Genomic DNA, 21,302 nt, shown 5'->3' on the forward strand with positions numbered 1-21,302 from the left:
CGCTCGCTCTCCCCCCACCCCCTCCGCTTTTCAAGCCCGTCAGAACGTCGGTTTGTGACTTTCCACGCGGATTGGCTGAAGCGCCCATCACGTGACCTGCAGAAGGGCAACAGAAACGGGTAGGCACGCGCCGCCGCCGTGAGCGTTAAAGAGGAAGGGGGGGGGAGGATTTTAGAGGGCACGAGAGTAAGAGCCAACGTCATAATCACCCTCTTGTCAGAATTCCTCGGCGTTCCACATAAGAAATGCTACTTTCTCCCTAGTGTACCACGCAGATGTAAGGGAGAAAATAAAAGGAATAACGGGCCCTGACATGGTTAGAGGGCGGAGACAGAAAGCGAGTGCCTGGTGCGCATGCGCGCCCGTCGTCTAGTTTTTCCTTCTCGGGTGGCGCTGCTGGAACTTTCTGGAAATACTAGCGGCGGTGGTCCGAAGAGGCAGGCTACGGGTAAGAAAAGGAACGCGCGGGCTAGGCTTCCTCGCTTGGGCCGAATGCGAACGGAGGCATCTTCGCCCCGGAGCCACTCCTACAGGTCACTCCCTTCCCCAGGGAAGGGCTTTCCGGCGGCGGTGGCGCAGTGAGTTTTCATAAACACCAAACGCGCATGCGCGGCTGGTGTGTGTGTGGCTCCGCCGCATCCTAATAAAAGCGCGGAGGTTGCGGGGGGGGGCAGCAGTACGCAGGGCTTTGCTCCCCTGTGAGGACTACAGTCTCACGGGGCTAACGCGTGGGGAACAAGGGCTTCTGCAAAGACAACCGAGCACCGGTTCACGTTGCACGAGGACTGAATTAGCCTCCCCACCACTGCAGAGCGTGCAGCTGCTGTGACCGTTTTTTGTGGTGTGTGGACTCAGTAAGCGATATGACGAGGTAGCTCCGCGTTTGAAACGAAAACCGGTTGAGAGTAGATGGTTGGCATTAGCCTAGTATAGCAGGGTAGCGCGTAGTACTGGTAGTACTATTCACGTCACTGGTTCTGACTAGGAAAAATAGCTGGGAACGTGAACTAGTGGTACAATTATACCCATTTGAGTCACAAACTTGATAAAATACTAGATCAACTTTAAATGTGATATATAGCGTTCTGGAGTAGTCCCCTTCACGTCCTATATGCAGACAGACACCTAGAAACTCCTGTGACAAGAGCCTGATCTCGTCAAGATGTCTTCTCAGAACTACTGCCAAGCAGCTGGACGAATGAGTTTTATTTCTTTAGAAAGTGGCTTTTCATAAGAGTTTGTAGCTCAAGGCTTGTTATAATGATGTAAGGTTATATCATTAACTACCAAAAGCTGTCACGCATAGTACTAGACTTTGTGTTCTATGTAGTAGACTCACTGGGGTTTGTTAGCTTTAGCTCAGCACCCTGATGGGAGTTAACAGATAAATTCATGGGTGATGAAGCTATCAAGACAAAATAAAAAAATTTTCTTCCAGTAGCACCTTAAAGACCAACTAGGTTAGTACTAACCTAGTTGGTCTTTAAGGTGCTACTGGAAGAAAATTTTTTTATTTTGTTTTGACTATGGCAGACCAACACGGCTACCTATCTGTAACTGAAGCTATCAAGGACTAGGTTCAATGGCTATGTACTACCTCCACTGTCAAAAGGCAGCATGCCTTTTAATAGGCATTTGCTGGGACTTGCAGGTGAGGAGAAAGCTGTAGCACTCAGGTTATGCTTGTGCGCTTCGTGAACATCTGCTCAACAATATGTGAACACAGATCTGGACTACATGGGACTTTAGCCTGATGCAACAGTCTTATATTCTTATTATTTTAAAAAATAAATTTTGCAATATTTACAAAGCAGAGTGGGTGTGGTTAATTGACCATAAGAATTGGATTTAGTTTTTTGAGACTCTATGCTTTGGTTTAACATTCATATATTCAAGTTCATTTTGAACCAGGCTAAGAGATTTCCCATAAGAAGTTTTATAAAACAAACTGGATACTGTGTATTGTCATCAGGATACTAGAAGGCTACTGTTCATACAGACATACAGATGTTGTCATAAGCACTGGCCTGGTTTCACAGACCTTTGATACTGCATAAACCCATAAAAGGCACCAACAATAAGGCACATGTCCAGAAGCATAAAATTCTGGGATCGACATTCTGCAGTTCATAGTAGGTGCAATTTACAATTTCCATTTGATTTGTGAAAATCAGAAATTAAAACATATTAAAGTTCTAAATTAAAAGTTTATTAAAGGTGATACTTTGTTGGAAAGGCAATTAACTGGTTATAGCTTTTTCATCCACGCATGCCAAATACGTATCAGTTTTAAGTCCTGGACTTTCCCCCCATCAAGTTAGTGACAGCCACTGCTAAAACATGATTAAATACAGTTGCTGTAAGGAATAGAAACATCTGTCTAACCTCACAAGACCAGCTTTTAGATGCTTTAAAATAAATTTTGGGAGGATTGTGCAGAAGCAATCATGAATCTAAAGATAATCTTCTAACTTCTCTCTGTAGATTGCAATTCTAGTTCAAGAGTACACTGTGTATCTAGTAATTTAAGTAGGTTTAGCTGCATAACATACACATTTAAAGTTAAAACTTACTTTTTTGTTTTTTTCACCACATGTAAGTGAACATGAATGAAGTTTGGAGAGGAAAGGCAGAATGGTAATGTAGTCCTTTCAAAATATTTTACTTTGAGGAGCATACATTAAAATCTGCTTCAGATTACGCAGTGTATTACCCTATCTGAGTTCTGGTTTCTTACAGTAAACATCCCCCGCTGACAGCCTGATAACTCAACAGCTCACTGTTCTGAAGTATAGGTAAAGGTAAAGGTACCCCTGACTGTAAGGTCCAGTTGCGGATGACTTGGGTTGTGCACTCACCTCGCTCTATAGGCCGATGGAGCCGGCGTTTGTCTGTAGACAGCTTCCGGGTCATGTGGCTAGTATGACTAAGCCGCTTCTCGTGAACCAGAGCAGCGCACAGAAACGCTGTTTACTTTCCCGCCGGAGCAGTACCTATTTATCTACTTGCACATGACGTCCTTTCGAACTGCTAGCTGGGCAGGAGCTGGGACTGAATAACGGGAGCTCATCCCATCGCGGGGATTCAAACCGCCAACCTTCCGATTGGCGAGCCCTAGGCTCTGGTTTAGACCACAGCGCCACCCGTGTCCCTTAGTTCTTAGCAAAACACTTTTAATATAATCAAAGACCAGGATGTAACAATAAAATCTATCTTCTACGCTGAGACGGAGTGGTCTGCACATCATGTTAAGCCATCTAATTAGTGTACCACAAGTAGAGAGAGATTATGAATACCTAAACAATAGACCCTGAACAGATTCAAGTAACTTAAAGTGAAGACTGGCAAGGAATCTAAGGAGTCTAATCTACAGGAATTAGAAAGATTCCCAGTTTGTATACTATAAAAGTGAAAATATGCAAACTCTGGCTCAGGGCTTAGGGCTTAGTTCTGTCTTTATGGAGTTTAAGAATTTATAAGTACTTATATCAAACTTAAGTTTTTTGTTAGGTCAGCAACACAAAACCAATATTCAATGCTTATTCAATAGAATAAACTGCATTTACATTGGTATCTTGCTAAATTGGACATACTGAATTATATGAATGCTAGTGCTGTCAAACACATTAGTTACGAGAATATCCCAAAATTAGTTTGCAATAAATAGAAACTAGGTTTAATCGTGCCCTTGTTTCATTACAATTTGCATTCAGATTATTTTAGGACATTGTAAAGCACACACCTTAAACACAGTATTCTGTGTTAAATTCACAGGTCTTTGCATTAGTAGCCCTGAGATTAATTATATGGCATTGAAAACATCTGTCTTCTCAGTGTACCCAGTGGACAAGTCATATCTTCAAAATCACCTACACTGTGTGGGTACCTGAAACTTCTATCTGGTGCAACTATCTTTGACTATTAAGGCCAGGGATGGGTAATTGTGGCCCTCTGGATGCTGCTGGGTTACAACTTGTATTATCCCTGAAACTGGCTTTTGCTGGCTGTGGCTGATGAGAGTAGAAGTTCAACAATACCTGGAGGGCCACAGGTTAGCTATGTATACATTCCACTTGCACAGCAGTTTGGTCTCTGTTAATATAATATTTTTCCCACCCCCCTTTCTACTCAATTTTTTTTGACTGCTTGTTAGATTTATATAATTTATGTACCTAATATATATATATATATATATATATATATATATATATTAAATAAAAGCTTTTAAAAGAGACTTTATTTTGTTCTTATTTTAATTTCAAATTTATGTAAAATTGATATAAAGTGTTGTGTTACTTGGGTTAGAATAGCCCTGGTTTGGGGATGACTCTTGCATTTTCCATTTGCCTATAACAAAATTAATAAATATAAATAATAAAACTTGAATTTTAATCTCAGGTAACTATATTAAAGTAAAATTATTATACTAGACTGTAAGCAACTGAACTCATGTTTTCATCTGTATGCAGTTCAGATTTTATTTTCTGAAGTAGTTCCTTACAACTAGAATGATAGTCTTAAAGGTCTGGCCGAACTCCAAAACCAGGTCCCTTGGGTGGTTCTGTCAGAGAAGTGAGACCACCAGCTGGCTCACAAGAGAAGCGCCCACTCCTGCAAAAAGAGAGAGCAATTAACTTATGCATTACTTCCATTGCACTACTCATCTTCAAGGGTAAACAGAAGTCACTCATTTTCTTCAAACCTCTTTAGTTCTGGATATTTGTGAAAACATGAACCTAGTCACAAGTTTAAAAACAAGTTCAAAAGCCCATGTATGCATGCTACTTTCTAAGCACAGTTGTAGTTCTTGCATGTTCAACTTTATAGCTCCACTGAAGTAACTTGGGCTTACATCTGAGTATAGGATCAGGCTGTGTCTTGTAAACCAAAGACGTAGGTTGAATTTTACAAGCTGAATGTTAGGGGGAAAACCCTCAGTTGTTAAATTACTGTGTGTTTATTACATTTTTATCCTGCCCTTTTTCTGAGGACCCCCATATTATTCTCACAGCAACCCACTGAAATAGGTTGAGCATATATGGGAGCAGCCCAGTCTTCCTGTGAGCGACATGGCTGAGCAGAGATTTGAATCTGGTTCTCTCTGGTCTTAGTCTAGCACTGTACCTCACTGGCATAACATTCTTCCTCTGTAGCAAGCATACAATCAAATTACAAAAGAAAGTGATGCGGCAAATACTGTTTCTCAAAAATAAAAATTAATAATTTCGTGTCTGAGAGCATCACAATTTGACTATAACTTGCAAAATGATTGCCACAAATCAGTGAATCTGATTTATTTAGAGTGCTGTATAGCCACTGAAGGCACTTGATCTGAAATCTATGCAGTGTAAAACTAGCTTGAGCCTCCTGACTGTAAAGAAGTGAAAGAAATGAAGATGTAAGCCTGTCAAATAAACACTTGAATAAACACACAATTAAATTTAGAAGCAATCCCATCTCTCTGAAGTTTGGTCAAGACTCAATACTGCTGTGAATTCAGCTATTTCAATGAAATATTTTGGCAACAAGGACACAGACCCTTAAAGTTTATAAACTTGAAGCATCATTGGAATAAAGGTTTATATTTGGTTTCCCATATCTATAGATAAGTTTGCAACTTGCTGTGGAAAGAATATGTAATGCTAATTACATATGATGTTACTGTTCCCAATTTTCCTTAGTATTTATTATATGGTACAAATGAATAAAATACCTTGGTCCAGGTTTTGGAACTTTTCCAGCTTTTAGTTCATCAATTATGTCTTCTATGTCTTTTGTTGTCAGATCTTCCTGAAATGTGAAATAAGGAAAATGTAAACATTTCCTGACATTTAAAAAAGTATGATAGCATTTTTTGGGGACTAAAAGTATCACTCTGTGGTAATTCTATTAACCCTTGAAAAAATGTAGGCATAATTATAGCTTTTAAGTGGGGCAGGTTTCCTGCTGTCTAGTAGATCCTACAATTTGTCAATATGGTTATGGGAACAAATGCTCACAGCAATACGCTACTGTCACACAGCAAACACGGAATACAAACTGGTTCAAATCTAGCTCATTTCCAATAAAAAAAAATAACAATCCACTTAATTATTTATGTGAGGAAACAACTTTTAGTACTCTTAAAATAAAGAAAAACAGGATAAGTTAAACTGGATAAACATAGTTTGATTACATTGGGTTATATTTGGTTACTCTGAATAGTAAACTCAGATGGTAAGCACTTTAAAGGAGGGGTACAGGACAACCCCTCTTCTAACAGCTCATTGAGGACTGAGCACACTCAGTATGTGGTGGAGAAACAAAAGTGTGTGTGGGGGGGAGGGAGAGGGAGTGAAATGAGTTAACCTGCTAGCATTGTCCTCTTCCAGGATATCAGAACAGGAGCTCCCTGTTACTTTAATGCAAACATTTTGTTACAATTTTGGGGGCTATTTTTGCCGTGCAAATTCCAAAGCAAACCTAGTTAAGTGTCCCAGTAGTACAGGACAGAATAAGTTGTGGCTGAGAGGGGCTTATGACAACCCTGCAATAAAGTCATACTGTATGCCGCAAATCAAGCTCAAGTGGTTATTACACTTCAGCGTTGTTCAGAGATATTACACCCTAGTGCAGGTTTGAGGATTGGGATGAAGCAAATAGCATGTGCAAATCTGCACTGATACCCATTTCTCTCATTGCAGATTGAGCTGATAAAAGATTTTACAACAACCTTGCAGGGTTGTTGCAGGTTGGGGGCTGTACTGAGAGAGAGAGAGATAGAGAAGCTTATGACAGCTCTGCCATATACAACTATTAATATTGCAGATCAGAGGTGGGGCTGAAGTTGATTCATATTAAAAAGGTAAAGGTAAAGGTACCCCTGCCCGTACGGGCCAGTCGTGACCGACTCTGGGGTTGCGTGCTCATCTCGCTTAAGAGGCCGGGAGCCAGCGCTGTCCGCAGACACTTCCGGGTCACGTGGCCAGCGTGACGAAGCTGCTCTGGCGAGCCAGCACCAGCACAGCACACGGAAACACCGTTTACCTTCCCGCTATAAAGCGGTACCTATTTATCTACTTGCACTTTGGGGTGCTTTCGAACTGCTAGGTGGGCAGGAGCTGGGACCGAACGACGGGAGCTCAGCCCGCCGCGGGGATTCGAACCGCCGACCATACAATCGCCAAGTCCTAGGCACTGAGGTTTTACCCACAGCGCCACCCGCGTCCCTTGATTCATATTACCAGTCAAAAATTCTCCATACTTCTCAGGAGGAAGAAAAGGCCACTCTGCATGAACTGCTACTTCAGACCACCTTGCAGAGAGGAAGGTTTGTGTTCTATTAACTTGCATGCAGACCAGCTGCACTTTATATTAAGGTTGGAGTCAAGTTAAGGAAGAGACTACTTTTTTGATGCTAGTGTTTGTGTATTCATCTCCCCTAAAGCCACAGGATCAGACAACAAATGCACCCCATGGATACACTGCAACATTTTGATGGAGGGACCCACTTGTACTTACATAATAGTTATCATTTATTTGTACCATTGGTGCATTTACGCAAGCCCCCAAACATTCCACTTCAATCAGAGTGAAGAGTTTATCAGGTGTTGTTTCTCCAACTTTTATACCTAGGGACATAAGCAAAAACAAAGCATTAGAACCTTGCAGGCCTTTTCCCACTTGCCCTGGGAGACCGGGGCTCTGACTGACTCCAGCTACAAAAGCTGAGGCTGCTGAACACTCTTGGGCTGGAGTATTGTTTAGCGGGAGGTTGTTGCTGTTATTTATATTTTTTTAAAAATAGCTTTGTTTTAGATCTTATTAGGATTTATGTGGGAAATTGTTTAATTTTGTTGTATGTTTATTGTTTATGACCACTTTTGTTGTTTGTAATTATGTATTTTTTCATGTTGTAAGCCGCCTTGAGCATGGTTTGAACTATGGAAAGGAGGAATACAAATAAAATGATGTATGTGTGTCTGTAATCTCAAACACTATTTTCATAGTGATTTCCTTAAATATAAACAAGGACAAAATGCATAGATTGTGTCTGTTTAGTTAAGTTGGGAATCGTGTGCAAACAGGTGCTCTGTGTGTGATCCCCAGCCTGATCTAACAGCAGGGGTTGCATTCAAACTTACAGGACTATAAAGATCTGGCTGTTAGAGCAGGCTGGAGAATCTAGTTTTATAGTGCATGCACTGTTGAATAAGGACTGATATTTAAAATTATAGCTGTTTTAGACCTTATAAAACTGAAAGCAGTTGGCTGCATTATATGAATGCCTCTGTGGCGGTGGCATCCTGCCAGGATTACAGCTACACCCCCACCACTGTAATATATTTAGCAAAGTGTCAGGATGTGAAAACTTAATGTTTCTCTCCATTGTTGAACAGATCCATAAAGGCTGTACTTGTCTCATAACATTCAAAAGGTTACTGACCAAGGTGTGGTAGAGTGAGAGATGATGTCTGGTCAGACCTGGACAAAGATCCAAGCTATAGAAACTATAGCATTAAAACAGCCACAGCCATTTTTAAGCAAATTAGGAGAGGGGATGTTGAAAACATTAGGCTCCCTTAATTTTTATGTTTACCTCCTTTTCTCAGCATTTCCTGAAACTTCAAGTTGTATATACTGTATAACATGTTATTCAGAACAGATTGATGTCCCCAGAAGAGAAGGGCATACAATTTCTAGTTGTAATGTGGGCTTATGGTTATGCAGATAATTATCACTGCTGTTAAGCAGGCCTGCTCCTATGCTCTCATTTAAAGTGTTTTCAGTATCAGTTTAAAACACTATTATTTGAAGTGATGAGGTTTTCACATTTTAGTTTGATTCCAAACACTTTCTTTACTTTCATTTCCAGGAAGAAAAAGTGAGGTTTTCACATTTTAGTTTGATTCCAAACACTTTCTTTACTTTCATTTCCAGGAAGAAAAAGGTGTATACATTAAAAATGTTCTGGAGCCTTACCAAATCCTCTGTAAAAGGTAGTACAATGTAAATGAAGAACCCCACATAAGAGAAGTAAGCTACATATCCTACCAAGCTTCTTCTGAATGGCTTCTAATATGCTATCCGAGTCACACAGCATGCAAGGCGTAGTGGTGCAGATCTGAATATGGTATTTCCCAACGGGTTTACGATTATACATTGTATAAAAGGTTGCTACTTCATAAACTCTCATGGGAGGTATGTCTAGAATCTCAGCAACCTGTAACAATAAAAGACTGTTTTATTTTTTCAGGACATAAAATGAGCAGTTTCAACTAACACCAACATTTTGAAAAGCAATTATAATGCCAGCGATGATATGAATCCTTGTATTTCTTAACCAACAATTTTTCCCCACAAAATGTGATAGTAAATGTGCATTTTTTTCAAGCGTTTGTTCTTCCAAGATTGATTATTAACAAGGTTTATTGTTAATAATTATTAACAAGGTGTTATTGTTAATATAGTCCATGACCCGGACTACAGTTACCATCAGCCCCAGCTAGGAGAGCCTTTGGGGTATGAATGATGGAATTTGAATCCAACAACAATAGTAGATCCACAGGCCATATTTTAATCCCATGAACTCACTGGTAGAAATTATCAATAAATATTTTAAAGTGCTAGATTTGAGACTATTCAAAACCATTTTACAGACTATCAAAACTATTTACAGACTAGAAAATGTTCTACCACATAATTCAAAGCAGCACCAAAAAAACCACATCCCTGTTGTCCTATTCTGTCTTTTAGTATACCTATGAGTGCACTACCCTTGACATGCATATAGTACATCAGCAACGTAGTCAGATAGGAAAAGTCAGTGCACTTTTATTCAGATACAGAAGTCTTTTAGAAGATTTCTTCATGACACAACTTTATTAAAAATCCATAGTATAGACAGTAAAGCTTTTAATAACTACTACTACTTACACTGGTATAGCTTCTTTCACATAATGTGCTTTACATTTTGTACAAGACTAACCAACTATTATAAACAGCATTATCCATGATTCATATGCAAAAAATACACAATAATGATTACATACAAACAAACAAATAAACATACATACATACATACATACATACATACATACATCTGATCAAATAAACAACAGGGACATTCCAAAGGGCCTTAAGAAATCATGTACAATATTCCTTAACTCAAGACCAATAATCACATAAGCAAATGATTAAACAGATCGATTCTCATGCTCAAACAACTGTAAACTCAAACTCAGGTCTCACACTCAAAACATTTTTAAACCCTTAACTAATATCCACAAAAAAACTGCCTTAGTGAAATATTGAATATAGGCAAGCTATATAAGCCAAAAGTTGGCCTGTCTGATATTCTGTTCTCTTAATCTACACATCAATCTCTGAATTTTGTCTTCTGGGTTTCTGGGGTTTTCCTGTTGTTATTCTGTCTTTCACAGCTACAATAAACCTACCACTAAAATTATGGACTGGTCCTTTCTTCGTCAGAGGGCAAACGGGCAAATTTAGCAGGGGATCAAATACTTCCCCCCCTCACTGTAAATACGATAGCTTAGCTACCAGGATATATTCCCCAACATCTGTTATACCACTCTGTGATGGACTGGATGTTGATGGAGCTCCAGTTCCCTTCGTATAGGATTCTGGATGCAGCTAATAAGCACCCATTTCCAAGTGTCATGTTTTACTGACACATCCAAGTAATTCAACAACAACAACGTGTAGCAGAACTCTGTATACCAGAAACCTATTCTTTTGGTCTTTAATCATTCTCAAAAAATTTTTGCCCAGTCGCATTTCCACCTAAGATGATAAAACCACCCTCCTCTTTTTGGTATTTGCAGAAGGTGTCTGGGTAATTATTATTTTATGTCGTTTCGCAAGAGTAATATACCACTTGGGCCATGCATATACAGTGGTACCTCGGGATGCAAATGGGATCCGTTCCGGAGCCCCGTTCGCGTCCCGAACAGAACATAAGACGTGACAGCATGTCTGCGCGTGCGCAGGTCGCGTTTTGCCACTTCCGCACATGACGTCATTTTGACTGTCTGCGCATGCGTGAGCAGTGAAACCTGGAAGTAACACGCTCCTGTTACTTCCGGGTTGCTGTGGAGCGCAACCCGAAGGCGCTCAACCTGAAGCGTATTTATCCCGAGGTATGACTGTGGGACGCGGGTATGTGGGACGAGGTATGACTGAGGGACGCGGGTGGCGCTGTGGGTAAAAGCCTCAGTGCCTAGGGCTTGCCGATCATCAGGTCGGCGGTTTGAATCCCCGCGGCGGGGTGCGCTCCCGCTGCTCGGTCCCAGCGCCTGCCAACCTAGCAGTTCGAAAGCACCCCCAGGTGCAAGCAGATAAATAGGGAGCGCTTACTGGCAGGAAGGTAAACGGCGTTTCTGTGTGCTGCGCTGGCTCGCCAGATGCAGCTTTGTCACGCTGGCCACGTGACCCGGAAGTGTCTGCGGACAGCGCTAGCCCCCGGCCTCTTGAGTGAGATGGGCGCACAACCCCAGAGTCTGTCAAGACTGGCCCATACGGGCAGGGGTACCTTTACCTTTACTATGACTGTAAAACGGTTCTTGCTTGTTCCCATATTTAACAAAAACTTACAAACCAATAGCCGAAGCTTTTCCTACACTTTCATCAGAACATTTTCACCAATATTCTGAGCCCACTTGAGAATGTATTCCTTGACTTGTTCCTCTGCATCATAATTTAACAATAATTGATGAACTTCAATATAAGCTTCTCAAACTCTGCCATATCTTTTTGTTGATCATTATATCTAAGAATGTGTTTGAAAATATCTTAACCATGGAGGGTTTGCCTCCTGAAATAATGAAGTACCTTATTCATCGCTGATATAGGTAGCCATCCATGCTGTCTTTGGGCTAGATCCAGGACTGACATCACTGCTCCAGATTTGTGTCCCTCTGGATAGTTGCTTACTATTGCCTCTATTCGCTGTTAAAGAAAATAAGCATTACAATAGCAAAAAAAAATCAGTTTTCTGTAAAGATACAGCCTATCAAGTATCATGACATACCTTATAGTTTTCAGGTGTGAAATCAAATTGAGTGTTTGGGTTGTTTTCAGGAGTATCTCTGTGCTGTACAAACAAAATAATGAAACAATTACACATATTTAGAACACATATGTCAGATGCAGCAAAAACAAGACTATTCTACCTTAATAGTTATGTAGAAGATGGTATTTTGTACAAACACAGCTTCTCGTGCAAGTATGAAAAGATGCATCTGCAAAAAAAAAATCTTCTATTCAACAGATACAGGAGCTGCTTTCTCCTATACATCTGGTCAGCCTATTTCAAACAGACTGAAATAAAATATTGTTCCCTGCAGTTTAATCATAGACTCAACACAATATGAAAAAAGCTTTTTTAAAAGACTAACACTTTAGGGAATTAGAGCTTCAACCCTGTATAAGTATTATAGGTAAATTCTACTAGTCTCAACATTGGTGTATTTGCTTTAAGGATTGCAAAAATAAAAACGCAATGCAAACTGTTGGGATTGTACAACAGTCAGCTGATTAGTCAAAATTTAACTATCACTTTACTATTTCATAGTCCCCAAGCCAAGTTAATACCAAACAGGACAGCCAGAATGTCCTATTGGGAAGACCCAGTTTTCTGAGTGCATGTTCTGGAAGTTGGGCAATAGGGGCAGTACAGGATTCCTACTGGTGTACCGACCTCCCCGCTGCACCAAGGATTCCCTGCCCGAGCTGCTTCAGGTCGTGGCGGATATACTCCTGGAGACACCTAGCTTGGTTGTCCTGGGGGATTTTAACATCCATGCCGACACGTCCTTACAAGGGGCAGCTCGGGACTTCGTGGAAAGCATGGCCTCCATGGGGCTGTCCCTGAATAAGTCTGGCCCAACTCATAGCCACGGACATGCCTTAGACTTGGTGTTTACCTCTACGGATGTTGGTGATCTGACATTAACTAAAAGCGAAACAAAAGAAGTGCCATGGTCAGATCACTTCCTGGTGCAACTGGACTTCTCCGCAACCCTTCCCCTCCGCAGGGAGGTGGGACCGATTCGGATGGTCCGCCCCCGCCACTTAATGGATCCAATTGGCTTCCAGAGAGTGGTAGGGGATGCTTTATCCCAAGTTGATGGCCTTTCAGCTGATTCCCTGGTGGCACGCTGGAATGCGGAGTTAACCAGGGCTATTGACTGTCTGGCTCCGAAGCGCCCTCTCCGATTGCATGGAGCCCGGACAGCCCCGTGGTTCTCCCCGGAGCTGAGGGTGATGAAACAATCGTTGAGACGGCTAGAGCGCCGGTGGCGGAAAACTCATTCCGAATCAGACCGGACACGGGTTAGAGCTCAACGTCGAGCCTACCAAGTGGCAATGGCGACGGCGAAGAGGGCCTTCTTCGCCGCCTCCATTGCATCTGCAAAAAACAGCAGCAGGAGACTTTTTCAGGTGGTTCGCAGTTTATCGGAACCACCTGTACCACCGGGGCCTGGTAGGGACCCCAAGATCTCCTGCAATGCTTTTGCAAAGTTTTTTGCAGATAAAATCGCTCAGATTCAGAAGGAAGTAGACTCCACAGTGGGAGCAGGGCCAGGGCGGGAGAGTGCTAGAGTTCTGTCTGGTCCTGTTATATGGGATCAATTCCAATCTGTTACCTCCGAGGATGTGGACAGGCTGCTTGGACGAGTGAAACCGACCACCTGTCTTCTTGATCCTTGCCCATCCTGGCTGATAAAAGCGAGCCGGGAAGGGCTGGGCGATGGGCTTTGCGGGGTGGTGAATGCTTCCCTCTGTGAGGGAGCCTTCCCAGACCCGCTGAAAGAGGCGGTCATTAAACCGCTTCTTAAAAAAACATCTTTAGACCCGGCCAATTTGGCCAACTATCGCCCAGTCTCAAATCTTCCATTCTTGGGCAAGGTGATTGAGCGGGTGGTTGCTGAACAACTCCAAGCACGCCTGGAGGAAACGGACCATTTGGATCCCTTCCAATCGGGATTCAGGCCTCACCATGGGACTGAAACTGCCTTGGTCGCGCTGGTTGATGATCTCCGGCGGGCTAGGGACAAAGGTGAGAGCTGTTTCCTAGTTCTGCTGGATCTCTCAGCGGCCTTTGACACCATCGACCATAACATCCTTCTGGACCGTCTAGAGGGGCTGGGAGCTGGGGGCACTGTTATACAGTGGTTCCGCTCCTTCCTCCTGGGCCGTGTTCAGAAAGTGGTGGTGGGGGATGAGTGTTCAGACCCTTGGGCCCTCACTTGTGGGGTACCTCAGGGTTCCGTCCTCTCCCCCATGCTTTTTAACATCTATATGAAGCCGCTGGGAGAGATCATCAGGGGGTTTGGACTGGGTGTTCATCAGTATGCAGATGACACCCAGCTCTACCTCTCCTTTAAATCAGAACCAGTGAAGGCGGTGAAGGTCCTGTGTGAGTGCCTGGAGGCGGTTGGAGGTTGGATGGCGGCTAACAGATTGAGGTTGAATCCTGACAAGACAGAAGTACTGTTTTTGGGGGACAGGAGGCGGGCAGGTGTGGAGGATTCCCTGGTCCTGAATGGGGTAACTGTGCCCCTGAAGGACCAGGTGCGCAGCCTGGGAGTCATTTTGGACTCACAGCTGTCCATGGAGGCGCAGGTTAACTCTGTGTCCAGGGCAGCTGTCTACCAGCTCCACCTGGTACGCAGGCTAAGACCCTACCTTCCCGCGGACTGTCTCGCCAGAGTGGTGCATGCTCTGGTTATCTCACGCTTGGACTACTGCAACGCGCTCTACGTGGGGCTACCTTTGAAGGTGACCCGGAAACTGCAATTAATCCAGAATGCGGCAGCTAGACTGGTGACTGGGAGTGGCCGCCGGGACCACATAACACCGGTTCTGAGAGATCTGCACTGGCTCCCAGTACGTTTCCGAGCACGATTCAAAGTGTTGGTGCTGACCTTTAAAGCCCTAAACGGCCTCGGTCCTGTATACCTGAAGGAGCATCTCCACCCCCATCGTTCAGCCCGGACACTGAGATCCAGCGCCGAGGGCCTTCTGGCAGTTCCCTCATTGCGAGAAGTGAGGCTACAGGGAACCAGGCAGAGGGCCTTCTCGGTAGTGGCGCCCGACCTGTGGAACGCCCTCCCATCAGATGTCAAAGAGATAAAGAATTACCTGTCATTCAGAAGACATCTTAAGGCAGCCCTGTTCAGGGAAGTTTTTAATATGTAATGCTGTATTGTTTTTAACACTGATTGGGAGCCGCCCAGAGTGGCTGGGGAAACTCAGCCAGATGGGCGGGGTATAAATAATAAATTATTATTATTATTATTATTATTATTATTATTATTATTATTATTATTATTATTATCTCCAGCATGAAACATAGTATGAAGTACAGGCAGGTTGAAACTGCTACAGTGCACCTTTTCTTGAAAAAACATCCCTTGATCCACTCTCCAACTACCTACTACCTACCACCTTCCATCTTTGAACTCCTAGAGCATGCCGCTTATTCCTGTAATGTTGCCTTTTTCTTTCCTACTCAACTCCCTCCACAGCCCTTCTTCTTTGTCCCCTTGGCAAAGACTCTGGTTCATACCCTAATCATCTCTCATATAGAATAGCGCAATCTTCTCCTTGCTGGTCTTCTCAATTCTGCCTTCTCATTTCTTTTCCAGCACTCTCCTGCCAAAATTGTTCACTTCTGTTGCTGCTCTGATTGTGAGACACTTCTCCCTAAATCCCCTCACTGGTTTTTACTTAGTTCCCACATTCAGAACATACACCTTGCTCTTACCTTCAAATGTCTTTCCCCTTCTCATCTCTCCACTATATCTAATATATCCCTGCCCATGACGTTTGCCCCTCCAGCTTCACCATTCTGTGTGTTTACTGCTGCCTTCTTTTCCCTCCCCATCGTCTTTGTTTTCCCTGTACAGAAGTTTAGTTAAGCTCCTCAGAGACAGGGACCAGTACTTTTGTGCTCTGTAAAGTGTTATGCATATTGATGGCATTATATACATAAATAATAATTACATCTCAAATAAAGAAAAAAAGCACTAAATACGTTGAAGTAGCTAAGTGCCTGATAAAAATTAAAAGCAATAATTTCTGCTTGAGAATACAAAAGAGCTACAGAGGGTATAATTATGTATTGCAATATAGGTACACATAAAGGAGTCATGCATCATAAAGAATGGTTCATGTTATTTTTCTGAGCATACATATATATATATATATATATATATATAGGCACATTTAGACCCATGGCCCCCTATTGTGTACAGTGGTGCCTCGCAAGACGAAATTAATCCGTTCCGTGAGTCTCTTTGTCTTGCGAAGCACGGCTATTAGCGGCTTAGCAGCTTAGTGGCTATTAACGGCTTAGTGGCTATTAACGGCTTAGCGGCTTTAAGAAAAAGGAAACAAACTCGCAAGAACTCGCAAGACGTTTTGTCTTGCAAAGCAAGCCCATAGGGAAATTCGTCTTGCGGAACGACTCAAAAAACGGAAAACTCTTTTGTCTTGCGCGTTTTTCGTCTTGCGAGGCATTCGTCTTGCGAGGTACCACTGTAGTTTTCCCCACTGCACATTTTGTCTTTATATCAGCAGGTCATCTATATTAGGGGAAGATGCCTTTTATTCAGTCAAACTGTCTCAGTATTGTCTATGCTGAGTGGCAGTAGCTCTCAAACGTTTCAGCAAGGAGTCTTTCCTGATCCTACCTGTAAATGTCAAGGGGGTTGAACCTGGGACATTTTGCATACAAAGCATGTGCTCCACCATTAAGCTAGACAGCAGGACTTAACATCAGAAGTGTTGTAAAGTCATACAACATGGGCAAAATTTATCAAGCCTTACTGACATTTCATCATACCCTACCGAGTGGGGTTAATGTTGTGATAACTCTTTTGCTGCCTTCATGCCAAATTTCTCTTGCCTGTCTATTTACAGGTTCCAGTTACAGTAGAACTTCTACTCACGACCACAATCCATTCCGGAGGCCCATCCTTATGGTGAAACGGGTCATTGGGAGAGTGCCGTTGTGCGCAGGCGCGGGCAGCGATCACCCGCTTCTGCGCATGTGCAAATGGCGATTGCCGCTCCTTTGCGTCTGCGAATGGCAATAGCCCCTGCGCATGCGGAAACGGCAGCAAACCCACTGGTTATTTCCAGGTTTCCCGCAGTCGCAACTCGGAATGTCTGTGAGTGGAGGCGGTTTTAAGTAGAGGTTCTGCTGTACAGTTAAGTGAAAATGTAGATACAAGTCTTTGAAATAAAGCCAAATAGAAGCACCAGTTTGTACAATCTATAAAGCAACAATGGTATCAAAGTTACAATTATGACCCACGAAAACTTCCTGCTGAAACAGGTTAACTTCCAGGTTAACAGTACCACCATTACTGCAGAACAGATGCATTATTCCAACACCCAAATAAACAGAAATAATTAAAACTTTTGAACTCATATGGAGTTACTAAAATACATTCTCTCCATAAAATCTCATCTTCATTAATATAAAAAGGAGAGATATTATCAATGTAGTCTTACATTTGCTGAGAAAAATGGATTGTGATATTACTGTGGAGGACAAGTGATAAAAAAGACAATAAAAACCACATTTCTCAATTTTCAGTTACATCTGCTTTAGTTGTACATACAAATTGCTTACCACAAACAAAGCTCCACCACCACCATTGCGTACAGCTGTTGCATGAAGAGAGCGAATCTGTGCCACCTACAAAGCACATTTTATAGAAGGTAAGCATCTGTTTTAAAGTTACATCTTACATATAGAGTACCACATTTAAAAAAAAGCAGGGAATACCAGAGAAACCAATATTTAACCCACCTGAAAAAAGTTTTGTGTCTGCCCATCTCTTCTGCTCCTAAACAACTTATATAATTCATGATGGCGCTACCAACTGGAAGCTCAGAGCAAAAGATGATGATGGGCATGATTTTAGCCTGCCTGTGACCCTCCTATAAGAACCGCCTCAAATACTTCTTTTCCACAGGAACTACAAAACCACAGTAAAGTTTGCTTGTGCATCAGTTTTCAAAGCTTTTATCACCCTCAGCCATTATATCAATCCACTGTCTCACACCAATATGCTTGATTGGAATCCTCCAGTAATTTTGATCTAACAGCATGCTTATCGAACAACTAAGTGGCCTGCATCACAGAAGACTACCAAAGTGTGCTGCAGCACTAAAGAAGGCACATTACTTGAATCACTGAAATTGCTATAAATAGTACCCAAATAAAGTGCAGTAGTAGGAAAACATTGCAAATCAATGTGCTAAGAGGTCATAGAGAAGGAAATAGGAAAAGAAGTACAGTATATGCTTGGGCAGGTCTTGGGCAAGAGGCAATTTTACCATGAAGCAAGCGTACAATAACTAATATGAACAAACAGATTATCAATGCCCATTACTGTATAGCTATTGTCAAAACATAGAACTTAACGAGAAGCTATCTACAGGCTTCTGGCTAAGCAACAAAAATGAACCTGAATTTATCTTGGAATACCTATTTGCCACTATATACTCTCTCCTAGTGGTTGTCTTGAGAAATAGTCTGGTAGCACACTGCTGCAAGAATTCAGGTGTGTGTTGATATACCTTTTCAAGTTTACAAAAGAGAAGGAACAGCAGTTGTATGCATTTGAACAGCATGGTGCATCACTGTGAGAGAACATCAGAATACTTTCCTAAACTGCTGCCTAACTTTAGAGAAGGGATGATAAACATGGACTAAAAATAGCCACATCCGTATTCCAACCCTGCCTCCCACAAACTTTAGTTGTAGGAGGTAAAAAACCACAAGTGTTTAGAAACAAATAGTTAGGCAATCAATTTTTTTCTGCAGGGGCACCAGAATCTGTTGCTCATCTAAAAACTACTGTTTTTAGAAATTAATTATTCAAACAGCACATAGTTCAAACTATGGTATTCACTACCACATGATGTAGTGACATGTTAACTCCAATTTAATTACTTTAAAAGGGAATTAGACAAATGATTGAGATAAGACTATCAATGGCTACTAGTTATGATGGCTATATGCCAAGTTCAGAGACAATATGCGTCTGAATACCACTTGTTAGCGAGGGCTATTGCCTTGGTGTCCTGCTTTCCATTGCCCTTTGGCTGTCCATTGTGGGGAAAAGGATGCTGAACTAGACAAGCCTTTGATCTGATACATCAGGATTCTTATGTGACTGGTTCCAAAAACAAATTTTAATTTTAAATTAAATGGAATGTTTTCTTATTAAAGTAGAATCCTAGAATTGTAGTGTTGGAAGGGGCCATGGGGATCATCTAGTGTCCAACCTGCAATGCAGGAATCTTTCGCCGAATGTGGGGCTCAAACTCACAACCCTGGGATTAAGAGTTTCCTGCTCTACTGACTGACCTATATTATTCATTTATATACAGAAATTTGTATGCACATACAACTATTAATATGCTCCATGAAAACAGCTCAATAAAGTTGTATGCAAACTCTACTATTTAAAGTAACTCTTTAAAAAGGAATGAGACTGTTCCTTTAATAAGAAATATATTCAAAATGCACTAGAAATTCATCAATCTTGCAACTGTCTTAATGCTCTTGTGGTAATTTCTATAACTGTTTCCGATCCCTTTGTGCCTGCAATTAGGGAACTCCTTTTCCATGCTAAGAAATACACATTGTCCTCTTCTTTCATCACCCACCTGTCAAAAACATGTATTTACGGTACTTAAAAACCAAAGTGACACAACAGTCCAAGTTATCTTAGATTTTATGCTGTTCATCTCAGCAGTAGCCCCTGCTATGGAATACCAATTCCAGTCACTGTGCTTCCTATTCACTAGCTATCTCTTAGGTATAACACAGGACTCCTGCCATCATTGGGCTCACCCAGGGCTTGTGTTGCTGGTCTGTTGGGCAGCCTTTGTCTGTGGTCAGAGGGGAAAAGCAGCAACGATAAAGCAGCGCAGCACAAGGTCTGGGCAAGTAAACAGACAACAAGGAGGGTAGTGCCGATGAGGAAACAGGCAGGACAGATACAGACCTACATGTTTAAAAGGGGCCTGCCAGGGAATCTATCTAAAGCCGGAATCGATTTAAAGTGCTTCCTAGGACCCCACCACTTGTGAGGCTCCAAAACCAAGTGCAAAGGCCCAGCAGAAAAAAGAGCTCATATGCTCACCCAACCTGCGCTTCCAATTCTCTATCCACAACTTTATCAAGATTTGACAGGATTAGGAGTTTGGTCTAACGCTGTCACTTGCAGTAGTTTGAACGTTCCCAAGACCTGACTTCACGTTACACGCGACAAACGTGTAACGCAACCCTTACGGTCGCTCCTGCTTGCAGAACAGCCATTCCAAAAAAAGAGGGTGGCATTCAGGAGGTGAAGAAAACGACGACGACGACGGCGTTCGTCCTTTCCCATCTACCTGCCTCCCCGCGGTCCGCAGCCCATTCCCTCTCCGCGTATGGTTTATTTTTCTTTTATAAGGCTAATTCCCAGGAAAGCATGGACCCCAAAGCGGTAACCGTAAAGCAACCCCGCTCCCCACCAAACCCTCCGCCCAGCCCTTGTCCACCCCTCCCGCCATCTCCGCTTCTCCGCCGCAGAGGCTGCTAGGCTCGTCGGGAGCGGGGCAGAAACCGAATCAAGCTCCTCCCTTTCCCCTTCCACCGGAGGAAGGCGAGGGCCGCCTCCATGCCCTTGGCCGCTACTGCCCTCCACCGACACTGCCGGGGACGCCCGACCAGCGCGCTGCAGGAAGCGGCGTTTCCCTCAGCCCCACCGCCCTCCTTACCGAACGCGAGAAGGCGGCCCGAAAAGGAGCGGACAGCAACATGGCGGCGTTCAGCCGCGGCTCCTCGCCGCCGCCGCCGCTGCCGGCAGACAAATGGAAAACTTCTCCTTCTTGAGGAGACGCTGCTGCTGCTGCTGCTGCTATGCGCTCGGCGCCGCGCACGCAGTCCAAGCGCGAACCGCAGGCTGAACTGCGCATGCGCGCGCGACCCCGCCGCCTGCCGGAGATTGTGGACGCGCGTCCAGACGAGGAGGAGGAGGAGGAGGAGGAAAATAGAGAGGCGATGGGTTTCGAAAGGCAGCCCGATCGCGTTATGGAATGCTAATGGAAAAACGTTTTTTTAAAGCCAGAATGTGCCAGACTTCAAAACTAGCTATATTTAGACCACAGGTGTAAATGTATTTATTTGTCCAGGTCTTTCGAACCCGATGGTTCTTAGTTTTCATGATAGATGTCATCATGTCAGATTTTATTCTGTTTTATTTTATGTTACTGTATACAGTATATTG

General features: G+C 42.9%; 1 protein-coding gene and 1 long non-coding RNA gene across 2 annotated transcripts; one reads left to right on the plus strand and one right to left on the minus strand.

Annotated features, from left to right (window-relative positions):
- Window positions 1-148: 148 nt before the first annotated feature.
- On the plus strand, window positions 149-17,270 carry LOC307219659. Its single transcript, XR_013840493.1, has 3 exons — window positions 149-448; window positions 8,920-9,015; window positions 16,930-17,270. It is a non-coding gene; the product is annotated as an uncharacterized lncRNA (long non-coding RNA).
- On the minus strand, window positions 4,453-21,006 carry NDUFV2 (NADH:ubiquinone oxidoreductase core subunit V2). The gene is made up of 8 exons (XM_079982998.1): window positions 20,794-21,006; window positions 17,648-17,713; window positions 12,032-12,094; window positions 11,833-11,949; window positions 9,034-9,202; window positions 7,501-7,610; window positions 5,714-5,790; window positions 4,453-4,611 (listed from the first exon to the last, which is right to left on the minus strand). Exons 1-8 carry the CDS (start codon window positions 20,989-20,991, stop codon window positions 4,518-4,520), a joined length of 894 nt encoding a protein of 297 aa, XP_079839124.1. The 5' UTR covers window positions 20,992-21,006; the 3' UTR covers window positions 4,453-4,517.
- Window positions 21,007-21,302: the final 296 nt, after the last annotated feature.

This window comes from Podarcis cretensis (genome assembly GCF_951804945.1).
Source record: "Podarcis cretensis genome assembly, chromosome: 7".
Classification (NCBI taxonomy): domain Eukaryota; kingdom Metazoa; phylum Chordata; class Lepidosauria; order Squamata; family Lacertidae; genus Podarcis; species Podarcis cretensis.

Coding starts and splice junctions, on each gene's coding strand:
- NDUFV2 (XM_079982998.1), bottom strand. CDS start 20,991: ATGCGCAGTTCAGCCTGCGGTTCGCGCTTGGACTGCGTGCGCGGCGCC. Junction 17,714..20,793: donor GGGCCGCCTTCTCGCGTTCG/GTAAGGAGGGCG, acceptor TGTGCTTTGTAG/GTGGCACAGATTCGCTCTCT. Junction 7,611..9,033: donor AGCCATTCAGAAGAAGCTTG/GTAGGATATGTA, acceptor TTATGTCCCTAG/GTATAAAAGTTGGAGAAACA.